This window comes from Euprymna scolopes, chromosome 6 (assembly GCF_053919585.1).
Source record: "Euprymna scolopes isolate OS-2025 chromosome 6, ASM5391958v1, whole genome shotgun sequence".
In the NCBI taxonomy this organism is placed as follows: domain Eukaryota; kingdom Metazoa; phylum Mollusca; class Cephalopoda; order Sepiida; family Sepiolidae; genus Euprymna; species Euprymna scolopes.
The window spans coordinates 125,852,040-125,871,193 of record NC_136487.1 but is presented as its reverse complement, the minus strand read 5'-3'; the positions used below and the strand labels follow the sequence as shown (position 1 = coordinate 125,871,193).

Below are 19,154 nucleotides of genomic sequence, written 5' to 3'. Positions count from 1 at the left end.
CCGAATGATTAGAACACATAAAGACTGAGCGCCAAACACACTAATGGACACCATCACAGACTATGAGATCGGTTATACCAAGTTCATATTTAATTCGATATATATATATGGGAATGTGATTTCCCTAATTGTTGATGTTACGATATGGAATATGCTGTGCCAAATTCAAATTCTCGGCCAAGCTTGTCTATTATATAAAGAGCAATTGTCTGTGAGTATGTTTGTATGTCTGCTTAAAATTCAAAAACTGCACGACAAACCATCATTGTCTTGACCAGCGTTACCCTGGATGAATAATATCTAAAATTTAAAAAAAATTATTAACTCCCAGAGGGTCAACTGGGCTAGGCTTCGTTGGGAGGGGGGGGGTTATTATGTACTAATGTATAAAGAAAATGCGATAAATTCCAAGATAATTCTATTATATAAAGGAGAGTTCTATGTGTGTGTGCGTACCCAGCTAGAGGGGAATGAGCTGAGCAGTGCCAGGTATCCCTGATAGTTCTAGTTTAAAATAGGAATGTGAAGCAATGAGTAATTAAGTCAGAGAAATGATTAAAATTATCTTCCGAAAATTGTCTCTGAACCATTTAAAGGTTATGCTTAGTAGAGATGTCAGTCAAAGAGAAGTGTCGACCTTGTTTCGAAATAATCGATGTCTGCGAATGTAGAGAGGTAAACATAGGTAAGCCACTGCATTTGACATCTTTTTCACCATTGAATCAAGCTTGTTATACAGAGCTTTCAAAGAATATATATATATATATATATATATATATATATATATATATATATATATATATATATTGAAATGCATTTGCGGGAATGGAGAGGAGGGGTGATGATTTGGAATCATTTGTTTATGGCATGTATCAAAAGATTCTATTGTTGGCATTGGTTTCCCTGATATATCTTTAGTTAGAATTTTTTTTTTTACTTGGAAGATCGGAAGGTTACCATTTATCAAGGCCCGGAGGCTACTCAAGGATAAGGATTAAGTGTTAGATAGTTGGTGAAATAAGATCAGTCACATTGGAACTTAAGTAGGGCAAGATTATCTAAATAGACGCCTCAATAGGAATTTATTCACATTAGACTTGAAGACGGCCATGTTATTGTCAGCTGGGAAGCAGACAAACGATATTGTGTTCCACAGACTGACAATTCTAGAAAAGAAATTCTGCTCATGGAATTTTCGTTTAGCTTTGGGTACAGATAGGGAGTGAAGAAAGTTGTTGCCGGTTGTTTCAGCTAGGTAAGTATTTGTTGTGAACGTTTTAGGGACCATATATTAAAGCTTGGTCGAACACTTACTGTAAAAGTATCGATAGCGGGGAGATAGATTGCAACGTCTCTTCTGTGAGAAAGAGAGAATAGGGAGGTAAAAAGGTCATTGACCACTAGATTTCGAAGACGGTTTTGTATTCTGTCAAGGCAGGAAAGGGTGCTTTTAGGAACTCCACCCCAGATGTGGCAACAGCACTCGATCTTGGGTCATATTTGACTCTTGTACAGGTAGAGGATTGCATCGGGAGTAAAAAAAATCAGATACTTATGGGAGAGACCACATGAACATTGCTGACATCCTTAGTGAAAGAGTTTCTCTGGAATGAGCTGGATTCGAACTTGGCACATCCAGATGGTTAGTTGATATCTTTAACCACTTCACAGCCATCACCTCTCACGCTTTGGAGTGATAGTCCTTTCCTTTAAGTGAAGTTTCAGTTTGCAGTTGTCAGCTGACTAGAGCAGTAAACCTAACATGGTGATATGGTACGAGAAGGAAAAAGTAGCCACCTTAGTAGAAGTTAGTGTCCCCAATAATGCTGGGTTGAACAGAGCTGAGAGAGAAAATATAACGAAACACCGAGGTCTTATGTATGGTATGAAAAGAAACTGGAATCTTAAGATCTCCATCATTCTAGGAGCTACCAGACTCATGAAAAAGAATTTCGAAAACTACCTGGAAAATATACCCGGTAAACCAAGTGCAAGGGAAGGACTGTTAGAAGCTTAAACAGATTTCTTGATTGGAATGTATGAGATAGCAGGTGAATGTAGTGCATCCGATAGGATGTCCCATCCTCAGCTGGACCAAAATTATAAGAAAATTGAAAAAAAAACCCAGAGTTTTGCAGGCTGCTCCACATACGAAATTAAAATTTAATGGATAATGTTGTGGTATGAAATAAGCTGTTCCGAGTTCAAATCCTATGAAATCTCTTGTGATCAATTGGTACCACTAATATAGAATATTTGTGCGAACAGACCAGCAAGTGGTTCAAGCCGGGATTAAAACTTAACCTTCAAGCTGACAGTCTGCACTTCTAAGCAATCATATCATTTAGCACTCGCCAAATGTAAGCAAAATCTGGATGCCAACAATATAAATATTTTTTTCAGTGAGTTGGAGAGCTCAAAATAGTTTTACCTAATGAGAAATGCCTTAAGCTTAATGACCTGCCGGCGGTTTCTTTACAAGAACTCTACCAAATGAGGGAGTAAAATATTGTATGAGGGACGTTCCAAAAGTAATGCCTCCTGTTTTTTATTCCACCCATATGGATCAGTGGGGATTGCAGATTGCATTGTGATGACTGAACTTATGCATTCATGATCTGAACGTTTCATCTCTCTGTTGCAGATAATGACGGTGTAAGATTCTAAGAAAGTAGCCCCTGTCATGAATGTGCAGCAGTAGCAAAGATGCGTTATTGAATTCCTCCATGCAGAAAAAATTGAACCAATAAACATTCACTGGTACCTGTTGAACGGTTACAAAGCCAACGCAGTTGATGCCAGCACAGTTAGGAGATGAGCTCATAGATTTTAGAGTGGCAAAACGTCCCCCTACCTCTGGACTTTTACGACCGAGGCATCATTACTGTCAAAAGTGCATTGAGAATCGTGGTGACTACATAGAAAAATAAATTCTGAAGCACAAAAGGTTGCTTGTTTTAATGGTACCACTCCTGTTTCAACGTTTTAGTTTTTTAGTTAAAAAAAAAAGGAGGCTTTACTTTTGGGATGACCTTCGTATATTTGGTGGATTTCCAATTGGAAGAGTTGTTAGAATTGGGGGGGGGGGTCAAGGGTTTCTTTTAGACAGTTGAATATTGGTGTTAGTTCTGCTGGCATATTCATGGATTGTTCTATGTTCAGTTTAGGGAAGCCCCTGAATATCATATCAAATTGCTTACGGGCTTCTCTATATAAGAACGTTTTTCAATCATTTTTCAAAAGAGGTAGATTGTCCCGTTTCGTCTTTAACCAAACATTTACGAATTTAAAAAATATGCCGATCTCTTTGCTTGGAATTACAGACACAAAAAAAAAAAAATTGTTAACTTTCTAGAAAAAGAGCTTCCTCTAAGTTAAGGACTCTTAAGGAAAATGTCTTCCATTATAGCATCTCTGGAATGAGGACTAGCGTAGTTTTTTTTTTAATTCATGATCAATGATGGACGTAAGCTTCCTGAGAAAATAAAACAAATAGGATACATATTCATTCATACACGCACATACATGGACATATTACAGAAGATTACAATGGTTGTCCCTTATATACATCAGTGGGCATATTGATACTTATCTAGGAATAAATTATGGATTCATGAAAAAGGATTTCAAAAACTACCTAGCAAATATACCAGGTGAATCAAATGCAAGAGAGATTCAAGCAAGTTCACTTAGAGGGGTGGTTAGAATCTTAAAAAGATCTCTCAGTTGGAATATATGAGATAGCGGGTGAATGTCTTGCATCCGGTAGGATGCCCCATCCCTAGCTTAAACAAAATGATAAGAAAATTAAAAAAAATAAAAAAAAAACTTTATCTCCTAACTACCATAAAAATCCCGCTCCCTCATCTCCAGATATGATGCAATAGAGGTAGGAAAATTTTCACAGGGGTAAGTCTTGCCTCTCCCTCCCCATATAAAATTGCATCAAAGAGTCTCACAAAGTTTGAAAATACATTTAAAACAATATTTTTTTAAAATATTATTATAATTTTCCCCCAAACTTATTGCATTTCTGTGTTTATTAAACATTTGAAAAATTGGTATGAAACCCAATCTAGAATATTGTTGGTATTTGTGTTGATTGAAAAGCCGAAAAGTGTTCAAACCTTTTGGCCTTTATTGCTAGGAGCAAACTGTAGCATCTGTTCTGTTATGACACTTCATCTTTTTTGTCCTCGATCAGTTAAAGAGAAATCCTTCTAAACTGAGTCAATATATTTTTTCTCACAATCCAGAGAGCCCCGTTTTAGCAAGCTAGATTTTCCTTATATTCAAATCTGACCATATGTCAGACTTTATCCTGTATGTGTGGTTGTGTGTGTGTGGGGGGGAGAATAAATAGCATGTCATTGGAGACGACAAATTTGAACACAACTCCAATATTCAAAAGAAATCGATACAAAACGATGCTACATTAATCTTTTCTGTTCTCAATCATTGGAATAGAAATCCTTCTAAATTGAGTCATTTAAAAAAAATTTTATCACAATTCAGAATGTCTCCTTTTTTTGTGGTGGTGGTGGGGGGGGTAGATTTTCCTCACATTAAAATTCGACCTTATGTCCAACTTTGCCTCCGTGCAAAGCTGTGGGGGAGGGCCAAATAAATAGGCAACTTATTGGAGACGACAGATCTGAAATTAGGTCCAAGATGTAAAAGAAATCGATATGAAACGATGCTACAAGGTTGGACATTGATTTTTGCTCTCCATTCGGAACACTCGAATTGACGGCCAAGATCAATACTAAGGCTGAGGAATCGATTATCGAATGACAATGATATATTTATAATAGCTTTAACAAAATGTTTGGCATTATGAAGATATTTCTTTTTGCACCTAACGCCAGGAACTGTTATTAAATATGGTGTTTAATAAATAGACAAAAATAAGGTTGAAAATGGAAAGAAAACGTTTGGTTTGTTGCCATTAATTGTGTTAACCTGTAAAAAATAAAATGCTGTACATACTTGTACATACATTGTTACCTTTCATACCCATTTTACAAAATGAGATCTTCCAATCATCAAAGAGAATTGAAAATTAACTGATATTAACTAAAATAAAATTTTTAAATTTCCCTATTTAAAAATGAATTGTTCCAAAATCAGATTCTGTTGCCCCATTGATTTTTTTAAGCTACACTTTTTTTATTTTTATTGAATTTATTACAATTTTGAATAAATTAATTTAAAAAAGAGACACACCAGTTAATTCCCATGTTCCCCTGTTCTGTTCTAAAATCCCGATTCTGATACAATAACTGATTCTGTTCTAAATTTCCAATTTGAATACAATTATCGATTTTGTTCTAAATTCCCAATTCCGATACAATTACTGATTCTAATTTCGATTTTTTTCAAATTTCTAAATATTAAAATTATAGAGATTTTGTTTGTTTGTTTTTTTTTTTTTAATTTTCAGATTACCATAAAACCCCATGTAATGTTTCCATATATTGTCGCAAAAGTGAGAATACACTTGGGTGGGGAGGTGTACGTTACACAAGTTTATTATTCTAATTTTTCCTCCAGTATCTATATTTGGTTTTGATTCCTCATTTTTTTTTTTACCGTTTTCAACATGTTGTTATGAAGAATAAAATGTAATATTTATTTTTAATATTTTCCTTGTAATTGATTGAAAATAGTGATTTGAGAAACTTATTGTGAGATTTTCATCTATATTTATCCACTCGTTAAATTTTACCTACTTTTATTATGGTATTTCTTTTGATGTCATTTTTCCCTAAATTCATATGTTCATTAATATATTTTTACATTTTAGTTTTATTGATAGTTTAAGATTATTAAATATTTATAATTTCATCATTAAAATAATAAATATTTGTAATTTTATCATTAAAATAATAAATATTTGTAATTTTATCATTAAAAATAATAAATATTTGTAATTTTATCATTAAAAATAATAGAAGATTTATCATTTTATTATTATCAGCAATAAAAAAAATTAAGTTTAAATTTTTTTTTTTTTTTTAAATTTCGTTTTTGAAATTATAAATTAAGGTCAAACCTTACAAACTGCACTTTCAGAAATGGTTATCCAAAAATTTTCTTTCCATAAAAGCATCCGTTTGTCAGTTGTTGCTGCAGGAACTACAACTAAAATAGAAGGATTTTTGTTGAGATTTTATTCCTTCACATCCTACGTATTCTGTCTATGCTCGTGCACATTCATAAGCTAACCTTGTAAAGAGTGTGGCTTTTCATAGTCATACAATATAATGACACCATGTGGCCTCACCACGGGCTGCCAACTCCAAACATTGTGTGCCATGAATTTTTCGTTCCTCTTCTTCTTATGACAGTATCATCATTTTCTCATTAGAGACCGCTGATGAGGACGCACAGGTTCAGAAATATAAAAATAAAATAAAACAAACACAGGAAAAACACAGACGCCCACACTTCACATATGTGTATGTTTCTATATGCTAAGGTTTACATATACGTCCTGTCGAGGTTGTGTCAGTCACTTGCCGTCAGTTTATTTCCTCATTACACTTGGGAACTTCCGAGCGGTAAACTGCCTGTTGCCGTATCCAAAATCCAACTGCCCACCTTGGAGTTCAAGCTTCAACTAAGCGTCCAACTGAGCCCCTCCCCCACCTCTCATCAAGTGTCATTCTTATTGTTCCCTTGACTCACAGTAATCCTCTACCTATAGGTCATTCAGTCACCCAGTCTCTCGTCACATCCTGAATTAAACCCTACTCTTATTTCTACTTGTCTGCATTTTTAACAAATTCCTATTGATAAGTCCTTTTATTACTCGCTAAACCTACTTCCTTTTCTTTTCTCAACTATCCTTTGTCATTTTCTACCCTCCTCAGTACTCAACGAACATAGTGCCACACTATGAACAAACAACTTTGTCGTTGAAAGAAATGAATATTATACCAGTTGTGGTAGAGGCAACTGGATTGGTCAAACAAAACCTGAAAAAATACCTTGAATCAATACCTAGTAAGCCTACAAGAACATTATTATAAGACTGTTAGTAGAATGTACCACAATATTGATCGAATAAGCATACTATTAATAGGCTTCTGTCAATCAGGGTCGACCATGGGTGATGCATCTTTTAGATGTTAGGTTGGGTAGTGTGATATGAAGAACTAGCTGTTACCTACATAGTACATTCCTCGTTTTCCTCATCACTGCTTGATTCAAGAGGACAACAAGGCTGTTATAGTTTGGCACCAACGCCATTGCATGAGCTAGTAGAATGCCGTTGTAGGTAATGACAAACTGCCTTAGAGACTTCATCCTGGATTTTTCCTCACGATTTACTCCTGAAGCTTTTCCCATGGGTGGGTGTTCTACAAGGCAGGGGGAGATTTTGATTCAGCGTTCACCTTCTCTTAGATGAACTGCCTTTCAGGGCGAACAAGCTCCGTCTAACCAAAATATAAGTATACTACAAAAATAATAATAATAATGATATTAGGACACAACTTTCAAATACTATTATAAATGAATATATATTAATAATGCGGTATTATTATTTGCTACTATGCCTTTTTGAGAAATTGTAAACTGACACCCCATGGGGTTTGATGGGGGAGGGGGATAGAAGAAAGTGTAAAGAGGGAGAAAAAACAACAAAAAAAAAAAACCTGACATGCACGATCTGGCATCAACCTGGACTTATACTGCACAAAGTGGTCATGAAAAGTCCAGGAGGATGGAAAGACCGTTCAGTTTGTGTTGGACAAAGCAGATCTCTAAAATTGTCAAGAAGACCGAGGGTGTATTTGCATCACCCACCCAAACTTTTGCTAACCACTCTCCAGCTATGTTTAAAAATGTATGCAGCTGTGGTGCGACCACACTTTGAATTTGTATCATCTGTCTGGAGCCTCATCTTGCTTGAACATTAAGTTCTTGAAAACTGTTCAGAGATGTGCAGCCAAGCAAATACCCCCTATTAGACACTTGCCACACACTGAGTGCCTTTCCTGTATAATGTATAATGTATAACAACCGACTTGATAAACAACCATAAAATGATTAACCAATGTATCAATAATTACCCGGACCACCCTTACGATCTTCATGTGTCTAACACAGAACAGGCTCCTTCAGTCTTTGACAGACTATGGATACCCAGGAAGGGGTGACTGTGTGTGAAATTTTTGTGGTAGGAGGTGCGCAATCTCCACCCATACCTCTCCTGAGTCGACATTGTTAAATACCAGTAGCAAGTGAAATGTATGTACAGGACGACTGGAAAGAAATACTGAGATAAGCGGAGATCACATACAGTGCCTAGAATTCCCAAATGGTCACCCATTTGGTACTAATCAAGCTCAACATTGCTTAACTTCAGCGATCTGTGTCAACACAGTTATGCCGTATTCATGAGTCTAACCTACTATCAGACCTTGTATGGAGTACTGATGTTATATTTAGGCTGGTGAATTGAGGGTTCTTAATAAGATTCATAAGTGTATCTGTAATTTGGTAAGCCACACTCTTTCTTCTTTACACCATCTCTCTCATAGATGTGATGTTGCTAGTCTCAGACTCTTATACGGCATATGTTGTTATGGCATGTGTTGTTCAGAATTGTCTGATTTATTTCCTGCTTCCTTTGTTCCAGCTCATCTGACTCGTTGGTCTAATGGTCTTCATCAATTCTCTGTTTTGATACCTCGTTATAATACAGATTCCTATTTCGGCAGCTTCTTTCCAAGACCTGCAGACTTCTGAAACTCTCTTTCTGTTGACTGTTTTCCTCATACCTATAGTCTTGGCCTTTTCAAAAGCAAAATTCTGTTTACTATTTTCCTCAAATATCTTGGCCTTTTTAAAATCAAGAATAGGGATCTGTATTTGTGATAATCATCCTTCATTCTTTTAGCTACTTACATCAAGTGACTTTGTGTCTTGTTTGGAGCAACTTTCACACAAAAAAAATGTTTGCAAAAAGTTTTGCATTAAAATCTAATCTGGTTTCAAATTAATTGTGTTTTTGTTCTATATAGCTTATAAGAATTGTTAAAATTGTCTTCTTTCTCCCCCCTCCTCCCTCCTCGTCCATTATATTATTGTAGCAATGTATGTCTTCTGCACATGTGTACAATGTTTCACTTAAACTCATAAAACTTTTGATTTGAAAGTGGATATCTTAATACCAGCTTAAATACTCATGTTTTTAACAATAAAATTTAATCTGGGTAACCTCTTATTTGAATGAAGATTATTTTGCTATAAAAGTTCAATGATGCAATCAGTTTCATGCAAGCATAATGAGCCAACCTCTCACAGAGACTATAAAAAAATGTCGAATTTTTCTAAGTAGTAGTAATAGTAGCAATGGTATTACTATTAGTTCTTAAGTATTCATTCAATAAATTCGTAATTCAATAGTTGACAAAATATGATTATGTATAATTAAAAGTTCAATTTTATAGACGTTAAAAGTTTAATTATGTTTCTAAATATTTGAGATGAAAATTGATAATTCGTATTATTTGGATTATTCAGTGAATGGTGAAAAGTATGATGATTCAAAGAAGTAGCACATATGCTAAGCGGCGATCACCATCTAAACTCACCTAGTATAGAATTTAATACAATATGGAAACCATTAAGCATAAATCTATCTATAAAAGTGAGAATGTGTGTGTGTGTGTGTGTGTGTGTGTCTACGAGAACACTTCTCAACTTATATACTCAACGAATTTTTGATTTACAGACTTGAAATTTGATATATGGGAATATTCAGACGTATGGAAAATTTTTTTAATCCGTTTTCATCAGGGTCCAAATTAAAACAATTGGTACATGGAGGGGGGGGTCATCAGATTTTTGTTTGTCAACTGTTTCATGACTGTGCATGCGCGAATCATTAATATGGCAGCTTTCTTGTGTTAAGAATAAGTAGGCTTGAAAAGACTTATAAAGTGTCAAGCTGGCTTAATGGTTATTGTACTTGACTCACTGTCTTTAGGTTTTGGTTTATAGTATGTTTTTCTTTATTTACAAGAAGTGAACTGATTAGAAAAAAACATAATACTCGCATGCACATGTCTCAGTTTCTGCATGAATTGAAACATAATATTTATATGTATTTTATGATCAGGCAATGCCGGGTGACCTGCTAGTAATAAATAAAATCATAATACGAAAAATGTCTCTATCTATCTATCTATCTATCTATCTATCTATATATATATATATATGTAGTAATCTGTAGTAATAAGTAGGGATAAGAATCGGTTTGTGTCTCCCAAAATCATACTAGACTTGTCTGCAAGGATCAGTGGCATAGTGGATAAAGTACTTGGTAAAATTCAGTTGTAAGTCACACTCTTCTGGAGGTTCAAGGTTCTATACTCGGAATACAATTGTGAATTACTTAGGACTTCTACTTGGTCATGGCTGAGGGAATGAGAGCATGCTACTCCTGTGGATTAAATAAAAGGCTCTGTTTGAATTTGCGTGCTGATTTCCGAGTTCAACAGAAAGAATTCGAAAGGGTATTTTTTACATTAGGTTCCCCTTCACAATGTTCTTTAAAATGACGACTTTTATAGGTTTTCGACTATGCTGAATACGAAAATCATATTTAAATTTTATAGAGACAAGTAGTTATAGAGATATAAAGACCTGTATTATGCACTGTAATTCTCTGGCGGGCATGTTTTTATGTGCGATATACAAATCTACTTCACAGAGAAGTAGACTTGTGTATCACATAAAAACATGGCCATCAGAGAATTAAAGTGCATAATGTTGAACCCAGTAATCTGCACGGAATCTCAAACCGAACCCTTGGTATATATCTTTATCATTCATACTTAGCAATGGGATGTGACGGTGGTCTAGTAATTAACAACACGGACTGATGACCTGAGTGTTTCAAGTTCGAACCAGTTCGTTCCACAAAAATCACTTTCACTTAGGATATTAATTTATTTTTATTTCGGACTATTATTCTCATCTTTATTAGTTGTTGTTCCCATCTTTATTGGTTGTTGTTTTTCACGACGTTTCGGCTAACTATTCTTCTGGCCTTCGTCAGGTGGTAACCGCGACGGATAGGAACTTCGAATCTCCTAACTGCATTCTCAGCAATCACTGCCATCCGTAGTTGTTGTCGTCTCACCACGTTTTGGCCAAGTAAACCTCTGGCACGCTTTAGGTAGGATTGAAACCACTATCTTCAGACAATGTCCATCTGGAACCGTAGAGATTTAACGTCTCTATCAACTGCACCATGGGCCCTGAAGGGCTATCAAAGTTGGATTCTTTGATCTTATAAATCCACGTTTATTTATTATCTGATCATCCATAGTCGGGTCCGTACCGATTGGTATATATATTATTCCTTAATTGGAATTCATTTTTGAGATGAGCATTATATATATTAATTTATTTTTATTTCGGACTACCATTCTCATCTTTATTAGTTTATTGTTTTCATCTTTATTGGTTGTTGCTTTTCACGACGTTTCGGCCAACTATTCCTCTGGCCTTCGTCAGGTGGTAACCGCGACGGATAGGAATTTCGAATCTCCTAACTGCAATCACTGCCATAGTAGTTGTTGTCGTCTCACCACATGATGAAAACAACAAACCAATAAAGATGAGAATAATAGTCCGAAATAAAAATAAATGTATATAATGCTCATCTCAAAAATGAATTCCAATTAAGGAACAATATATATTGACTTAGGATATTGGCAACATTCTTGTGGTCTCTCCTGTAAGCACCCTATGTATTTCTATAAAGATTTCCGAATAGAAAAAATATCGGGGAAATTAATGCTAACAATAGAATCTTTGGAGTCATCAGATATGATGACGATGATACCTAGCAGTTACTCTTTCTGCTGTCTTGTTCAACTCTTAGGACCTGTGTTGTTTTATTTTGGTTGCCCTCCTTTACCTGTTTTATTAACATCTATTTGGAAATGAAACTCCTATATTGGAGTCAATTGTCCTTTTGAGTTGTCATAAAGATGACCTTTTGTAATCAGTAAGCTTTAAACGGTCATTTAATCATCAATAGTTCAATAAACAAATCAAACCTTGTCTGCAGCATTGTGCATGTGTGTTGTTATCCTCCCAACTGAGGACAATTTTGGTAGCTATCATAAAAGATTGCCAATATCTTTATACATTAATTATCATCCAATTGAAATTGATCTTAGAAGATGAATGAGTTTATTTACCATGATGCAGGTGCATAGATTGGTCTAGTGCTCTTCATCAATTCGCTGTTTTGATACCTTGTTATTATAGCTTCCTATTCCATTAGTTCCTTTCCCAGAACCGCAGGCTTTTGGAACTCTTTTCCTCATGATTGCTTTCCCCCTACCTATAGTCTTGATCCTTTTGTAAATAAGAATAGGGTTCTTCTGTCTTTATGATAATTATCATTCATGTTTTTTGTTTTTTAGTTTCTTACATCAAGTGGTTTCATACCTTGTCCGCCGCTTGTAAAGTGCTCAAACCGCTTGCTTGTAAACAAACCGCGAGCTTCACATTTTTCAGCCAAATTAAGTAGCAAGTGAGATTATTTACGACAGTGCTCAACCCAAAGCGGGGGGGGGGGCTTTAAAATATATTTGTAGTCATCGACATACAGTTCTGTTTCGTTGTATCATAACTCATCAGTGCGGCTAGACTAGCACCTCTCCCAAACCAAGGATTGAACCTAGAACTGTCGTGATGACAGTCGGCAGTTCTACCTCTCGACCACGGAAGCGATGCTTGCAACTAATCTCTCCGAATATCTATTTAAATAAACATCCGTCCGCCACTTGTAAAGTGCTCAAACCGCTTGTTTGTAAACAAACCGCGAGCTTCGCATTTTTCAGCCAAATTAAGTAGCGAGTGAGATTATTTACGACAGTGCTCAACCCAATTTGATTTGTGGTTCTGTAGTATCATAGAAAAATTCTTGTTAATATTGCTATATATATATATATATATAATTCCTGTTAATATTGTTATATATATATATATATATATATATATATATATATATATATATATATACACATTAATTTATTCCAGGTTGAAAAATATTCAAAAGATTAGAACTATTGAATTCCAACAAGTGTCGTTGATTGTGTTCAATCAAAGAAAGCAAATTATAATTCTTTTTATTTTTCTTTATGTAAATATAGTCATATCTTGCTAAGATGTGCAGACCATTTCGATCATTATTGATCTCATCAGGCAACAAAATAAAAAAGGTTTAAGAACATTTTTAATTTTAGAGGAGAAAAATATATTTTGCCACGTCAGACAAAGAAAAATGAAATAAATTATATATAAATATATATATATATATATATATTGTCACACAAACATTTGTGAGTAAACACATGCATTTTAATGATTGTATGTATTGCTATGATTTCCTAGATGTTAATCAAATGAAACTTCAGTGTTTATAAAATAGTTCTCAATAACAAATAGAGCTGTATTATTGTATAATTTTCTTTACTTATATAAAACATTATCGACTATATATGTGCATATGCGATTTATTTGGAACACCAGCGTCATCAAACCACTAGTCTCCTTCAAAAAAATAATCACAACCGAAACATGTATGCACATATGTAGCCAATAATGTTTGTGTAACTAAAGAAAATTATACAATAATACCAGCTCTACTCGTTATTGAGCACCTTTTTATAAACACAGCCGTTTCATTGAATTAACATTTCGGTAACCACAGCAATACAATCATATATATATATATATATATATATATATATATATATATATATATATACATATATTTTTTTTATTTGTTTTACATAAGCATTTATATGTCACTACATTTCCATGACCATGTTTCTGTCAGCCAGTAACAAGTAACTAGAGATCCCTTCAGGCGATATTACTTATACAAAAGTAGAGTCTGTAATTTATAACTGGCTGACTGAAACATGCCAATGAATGTGTAGCGACATAAATGTTTATGTAAAACAAATAAAAAATATATCTTGCTCTACTTCTGTATTGAGCACTCTTGTATGAACCTTGTTAAAAATCATTGGTTGCTTCATCTCTGGAAAATATTGATCTGGAATAATTATACAGAGTGGAATGATAAAATTGTCGAACTAGAAAAAAACGACATGATTCCATTTCCATTTGATGAAAACCAGTTTTCTTTTTTTGTTGCAGACCATCTACTAGTTAGCCAGTTGTGTACAAATTCCAAGAACGACAGGAGCCTTTTCTCATGTCTGAAAGTGACACAATGTTCAACGAGCGAGATCGGAGATACGCCACTGTACAACTCATGCTCTCTACCGATCCAAGTTATGACAACAGGACCATTTCCAGCACCCTCAAAATGCATCGCTGGATTGCTATGAAAAACAGGGACATGGCTTCAAGTGAGGGCCACATCATACCACCTCATGTATTCGAAATCAGCTTAGAAGTCAACACCAAAGTGTACCTGGATGTGCTGAAGAGTGTAGTGATCCCCTAATGCAATCAGTTGCCTGCTAGTAGACCCTGCAGCAGGACTTGACGCCGGCCCACAAGTCCGCAGAGACCCAAGCTCGACTTCAGAAGAAGTGCTACGGCTTTGTACCCTTCTCTCACTGGTTCCCCTCCTCCTCTGAACTGAACCCGCTGGACTACTTCATTTGGTCATACATTAAGAACATCACCAACATGACCTCCCATAACACCAAAGCAAGCTTGATCGCTGCCATCCATCAAGTATTCACTAAGCTCTCGCTGGCGCTTGTGGAAAAGCATGCCCCCAGTTCCAGACCCATATTGAGGCGGTGATTGAGGCTGAAAGCGGCTACATTGAATAGATGTCAGCTCTACTACATAATCAAGTTACCTGAATTGATTTTTTTCAATAAAAGTTTTAAAGCTGTAGTGTTGTTTTCTTTAAGGTGACACTTTTATCATTCTACCATGTATATCTATAATATAAAGCTGAACGTTTGTGTGTGTGTCTGGTCACGAATAGGCTCCTATATGGTTGACTATTATAGAAAACTGATCACATATAATGATAGAAGATGTATCGAGACATAGGAATGGGTATGTTTGATCTGGCATAATGATGATTCATTAAAATTGTGGGGCCTGCGTTCGCGCCTGGCCTCCATAGAATGGAAATAGGCACAAACTTTAATAAAGACTTTTCATATCTATCTGCGTAAGTATACTTTGATAATTATGTTTCAGTTTGAAGAAATATGGTATAATAAAATTATGGGGTGTTCGTTCGCGCCTGACCTCCATAGAATGGAAATATGTCACAAAGTTTAACAAGGTTTTTTAATATAGATCCACAGAATATTGTGATAAGTGTTTCAGTGTGAACAGGTATGGTATAATAAATTATGGGGTTTATCTATTTTATTTTTACTTTCATCATATTTTGCTTTGGTTTTGATACCCCCAAATTCGAAGCTATCTCTTTACAACCCTTCCTTTTCATAACCTATCATACTTTCATAAATCAGAGTCCATTTTCTTTAGGTTGTTTTTGAACCCAGTCAACGACGGGTACTTTTGTTAGTATATATATATATATATATATATATATATATATATATATATATATATATATATATCTTGGTTATAATATCTACAGATCTCTGAATTTCTTGTTCAATTTTTTATAAATAAATCTTGTATTGTTTAACATTATTTTGTGGTCTGTTTTATTTTGTTTGCCTCGTACACATAGTCAGATATACTGCATCTTAAACGATGTCAATTATTTAGGGAAACCTTGTATATAATGATTTGTAATGGATGGTCATCAAACTATAGAAGCGTCTTTATTTTTATTATTATTAAATAATAATATAATCTTAAAAACATTTTATTTATTTCTATGGACAAAGCAACAATGTAACATGTAAGCTGATTTTACTGTCATGAGAGCATGACTTTTGAAGAGATGACCCATCGAAAGGTATGAAGACATTAGTTTGGAAAAAATGCACAGTTCTAAATGATCAGTTAATTTTTTTTTTTTTACATTTTATAAATTGCTTTTGTTTTTTGTTTTTTTAATCATAGTCTTTTACAAGGTGACTCCTCTCACACCCCCAAAAATTCCACTCACGAAATCGATAATAAAATTAACAATTGTTTCTGCACTTCAACCATGTTTGATACAAATAAATTTCCGTTTATATCAGACTTACCCACCAGGTTTCATTCATGAATGGCCAACAGTCTTTTTTTTATCGACGTTATCTGATAAACACACCTAAATATGATGTGCAAACTCAATAATCCTACCAGTTCTCTCTTGGCATTGCTCTGATTTGGGATGTGATCGTCCTCTTCGGTTCAAGAATAGTTTGGAGATTATTTTGATAGATATTATCTTTGAGATAAGCCTATAAATAAGAATCAGGGAAAATAGGACATTAAGATCCGGTGAGTGTGAAGCCTATTGAGAATAACATTCCCCGCTGATGATACGGTATAATCACATTAACACACCAGTTCTCATGAGATCAATGACATTACGCAACATTGAACCTGGTCAGGTGACCATCATAAGAATATGAGGCGCTGTATGTAGGAAGATCTTCACACCTCCCCGCAAGAAATGCAAAACGTCATAATCTCTCCTGACTGGGATATACATGTGACTGGGGACCTCTTGTGAATTTGATATTTCCATGAAACTTCTTCCTTTGGAGGAAGCCGGTTCAACCCACCAATGGGGAATGTTATTGTGCATCCCTAATGAGAAAACAACAAATTGTCCCAGCATAAAATTAAACGGTGATGAAACAAAGACTGTTGGATATTTATAATTGAAACTTGATGGATAAGTCAGGCATAGACTGAAGTTTATTGGTATCAGATATAGTTAGATTGCTGTAGGAGTTTAAATTTTATTAACAATTTCATGAGTGACATTTGGGATGAGGGCACCTTGTATTATTATTTTAGCTCAAAGCTTAAATGTCACGTGATTCTGGCTAACATGGACATCTGGACATTCTTGTTGTTGGCTGCAAGTTTTTTGTTCTTGCTGCTGGTGGTCTTTGGACTGTTATTCATCATGTTCGGGTTTTTGTAGATTCTTGACGGCATGTCAGCATCAGGAACTAATCGATATTGTTGCCGTGCAGCTGCGGCTGCAGGTGACATAACGATTGGGGATCCACCATTACTACCACGACGCAAGTCACTTGATCTCCGACCAACAGAGTTTGGATTGCTTGTCAGACTACTGCAGCTATTTCTACGGCTGTCTTCATTTTTGGCTGGAGACATGAACGCTTTATGAACTTTAGGTAAGTTGCTCAGCATTGGGATTAGCTTGTAGCCATGTTTGGGCATGTGGGGTAATAGTTGCTTGGATTTTGACTTGGTTTTATGGTGTGGGCTCTCTGGGTCAGCATCACACTCATTGAGGGTAATGGCTGAACTATAGAGTTGAAATCCTGAAAATAAAAGCCAAAGTATTAGTCAAAGTTTCACATAAACAGTGTATTAGTTCAAGTCTCACATAAACAATTTATTTGTTCAAGTCTCACATAAACAATGTACTTGTTCAAGTCTCACATAAAATTGTATATAATTTTGTACAGATAGCCTTTGCTGTTGATTTGATTATTTGTAAACAAAAAATGCAGTAGTAGTTATATTAAAAACCGAATTACTCAGGTGTTTGAAAGAAATGTGAAAAATAATGCAAAATGTTTATCTAGTTCAAGTATCACATAAACAATGTACTTGTTCAAGTCTCACATAAACAATGTACTTGTTCAAGTCTCACATAAACAATGTACTTATTCAAGTCTCACATAAACAATGTATTAGTTCAAATCTCACATAAACAATGTATTTGTTCAAGGCTCACATAAACAATGTATTAGTCCAACTTTCACATAAATAAGATATTAGTCCAAGCTGCAAATAAACCAAATGTTAGTCCAAGTGGTATTACGGTCCCTACATTTCTTTGTTTTAAACTCAAACTAGATAAACATTTTGCATTATTTTTCACATTTCTTTCAAACACCTGAGTAATTCGGTTTTTAATATAACTACTACTGCATTTTTTGTTTACAAATAATCAAATCAACAGCAAAGGCTATCTGTACAAAATTATATACAATTTTATTTACAATAGTTAGCAGCTTTTATATAATCCGCAAACAGTTCCATGGTGGAGAAAAGGAAAACTGAAAATAAATTCATTATAGCACAGTAACTTGTGTTTCATGCATCAATTCGTTCACCATATTGTCACACAAACATTTGTGAGTAAACACATGCATTTTAATGATTGTATGCATTGCTATGATTTCCTAGATGTTAATCAAATGAAACTTCAGTGTTTATGAAATAGTTCTCAATAACAAATAGAGCTGTATTATTGTATAATTTTCTTTACTTATATAAAACATTATCGACTATATATGTGCATATGCGATTTATTTGGAACACCAGCGTCATCAGACCACTAGTCTCCTTCAAAAAAATAATCACAACCGAAACATGTATGCACATATGTAGCCAATAATGTTTGTGTAACTAAAGAAAATTATACAATAATACAGATCTACTTGTTATTGAGCACCTTTTTATAAACACGGCCGTTTCATTGAATTAACATTTCGGTAAGCATAGCAATACAATCATATATATATATATATTTATATATATATATATATATATATATATATATATATATATATATATATTTTTTATTTGTTTTACATAAGCATTTATATGTCACTACATTTCCATGACCATGTTTCTGTCAGCCAGTAACAAGTAACTAGAGATCTCTTCAGGCGATATTACTTATACAAAAGTAGAGTCTGTAATTCATAACTGGCTGACTATGAATAGCCGTTTAAAACTATATCTCTACAAAGCCACAATTCGCCCATGCACAAAGTATTGTCGCCGCATCTGGAATGGTGCACATATCACTAGTCTCTCACTCTCAGACAGGGTCCAGAAAAAGAGTCTCAAATCTAATAGCTCCCGCATTATCAGTCAAACTCCAACCTTGTTCCATCGATGTAAATGTTACATCTCTGTGCTTGTTCTATAAGTACTTTCATGAAATCAGGCAGTGCCAACTCAGGAGAGATGTGGTTGGTAATTACACAACC

The 19,154-nt window shown here is 34.7% G+C and overlaps 1 protein-coding gene across 3 annotated transcripts in view; it reads right to left on the bottom strand.

Moving 5' to 3' along the window:
• Positions 1–15,869: 15,869 nt before the first annotated feature.
• Positions 15,870–19,154, bottom strand: part of LOC145277941 (uncharacterized) — a 141,799-nt gene continuing 138,514 nt past the window's right edge. For all 3 annotated transcript variants that reach the window (XM_080130025.1, XM_080130024.1, XM_080130026.1), the window contains one exon: positions 15,870–17,468. In XM_080130025.1, coding sequence (XP_079986151.1) covers positions 16,987–17,468 — 482 coding nt within the window. In that variant the 3' untranslated portion in view covers positions 15,870–16,986. The remainder of the gene's footprint in view (positions 17,469–19,154) is intronic.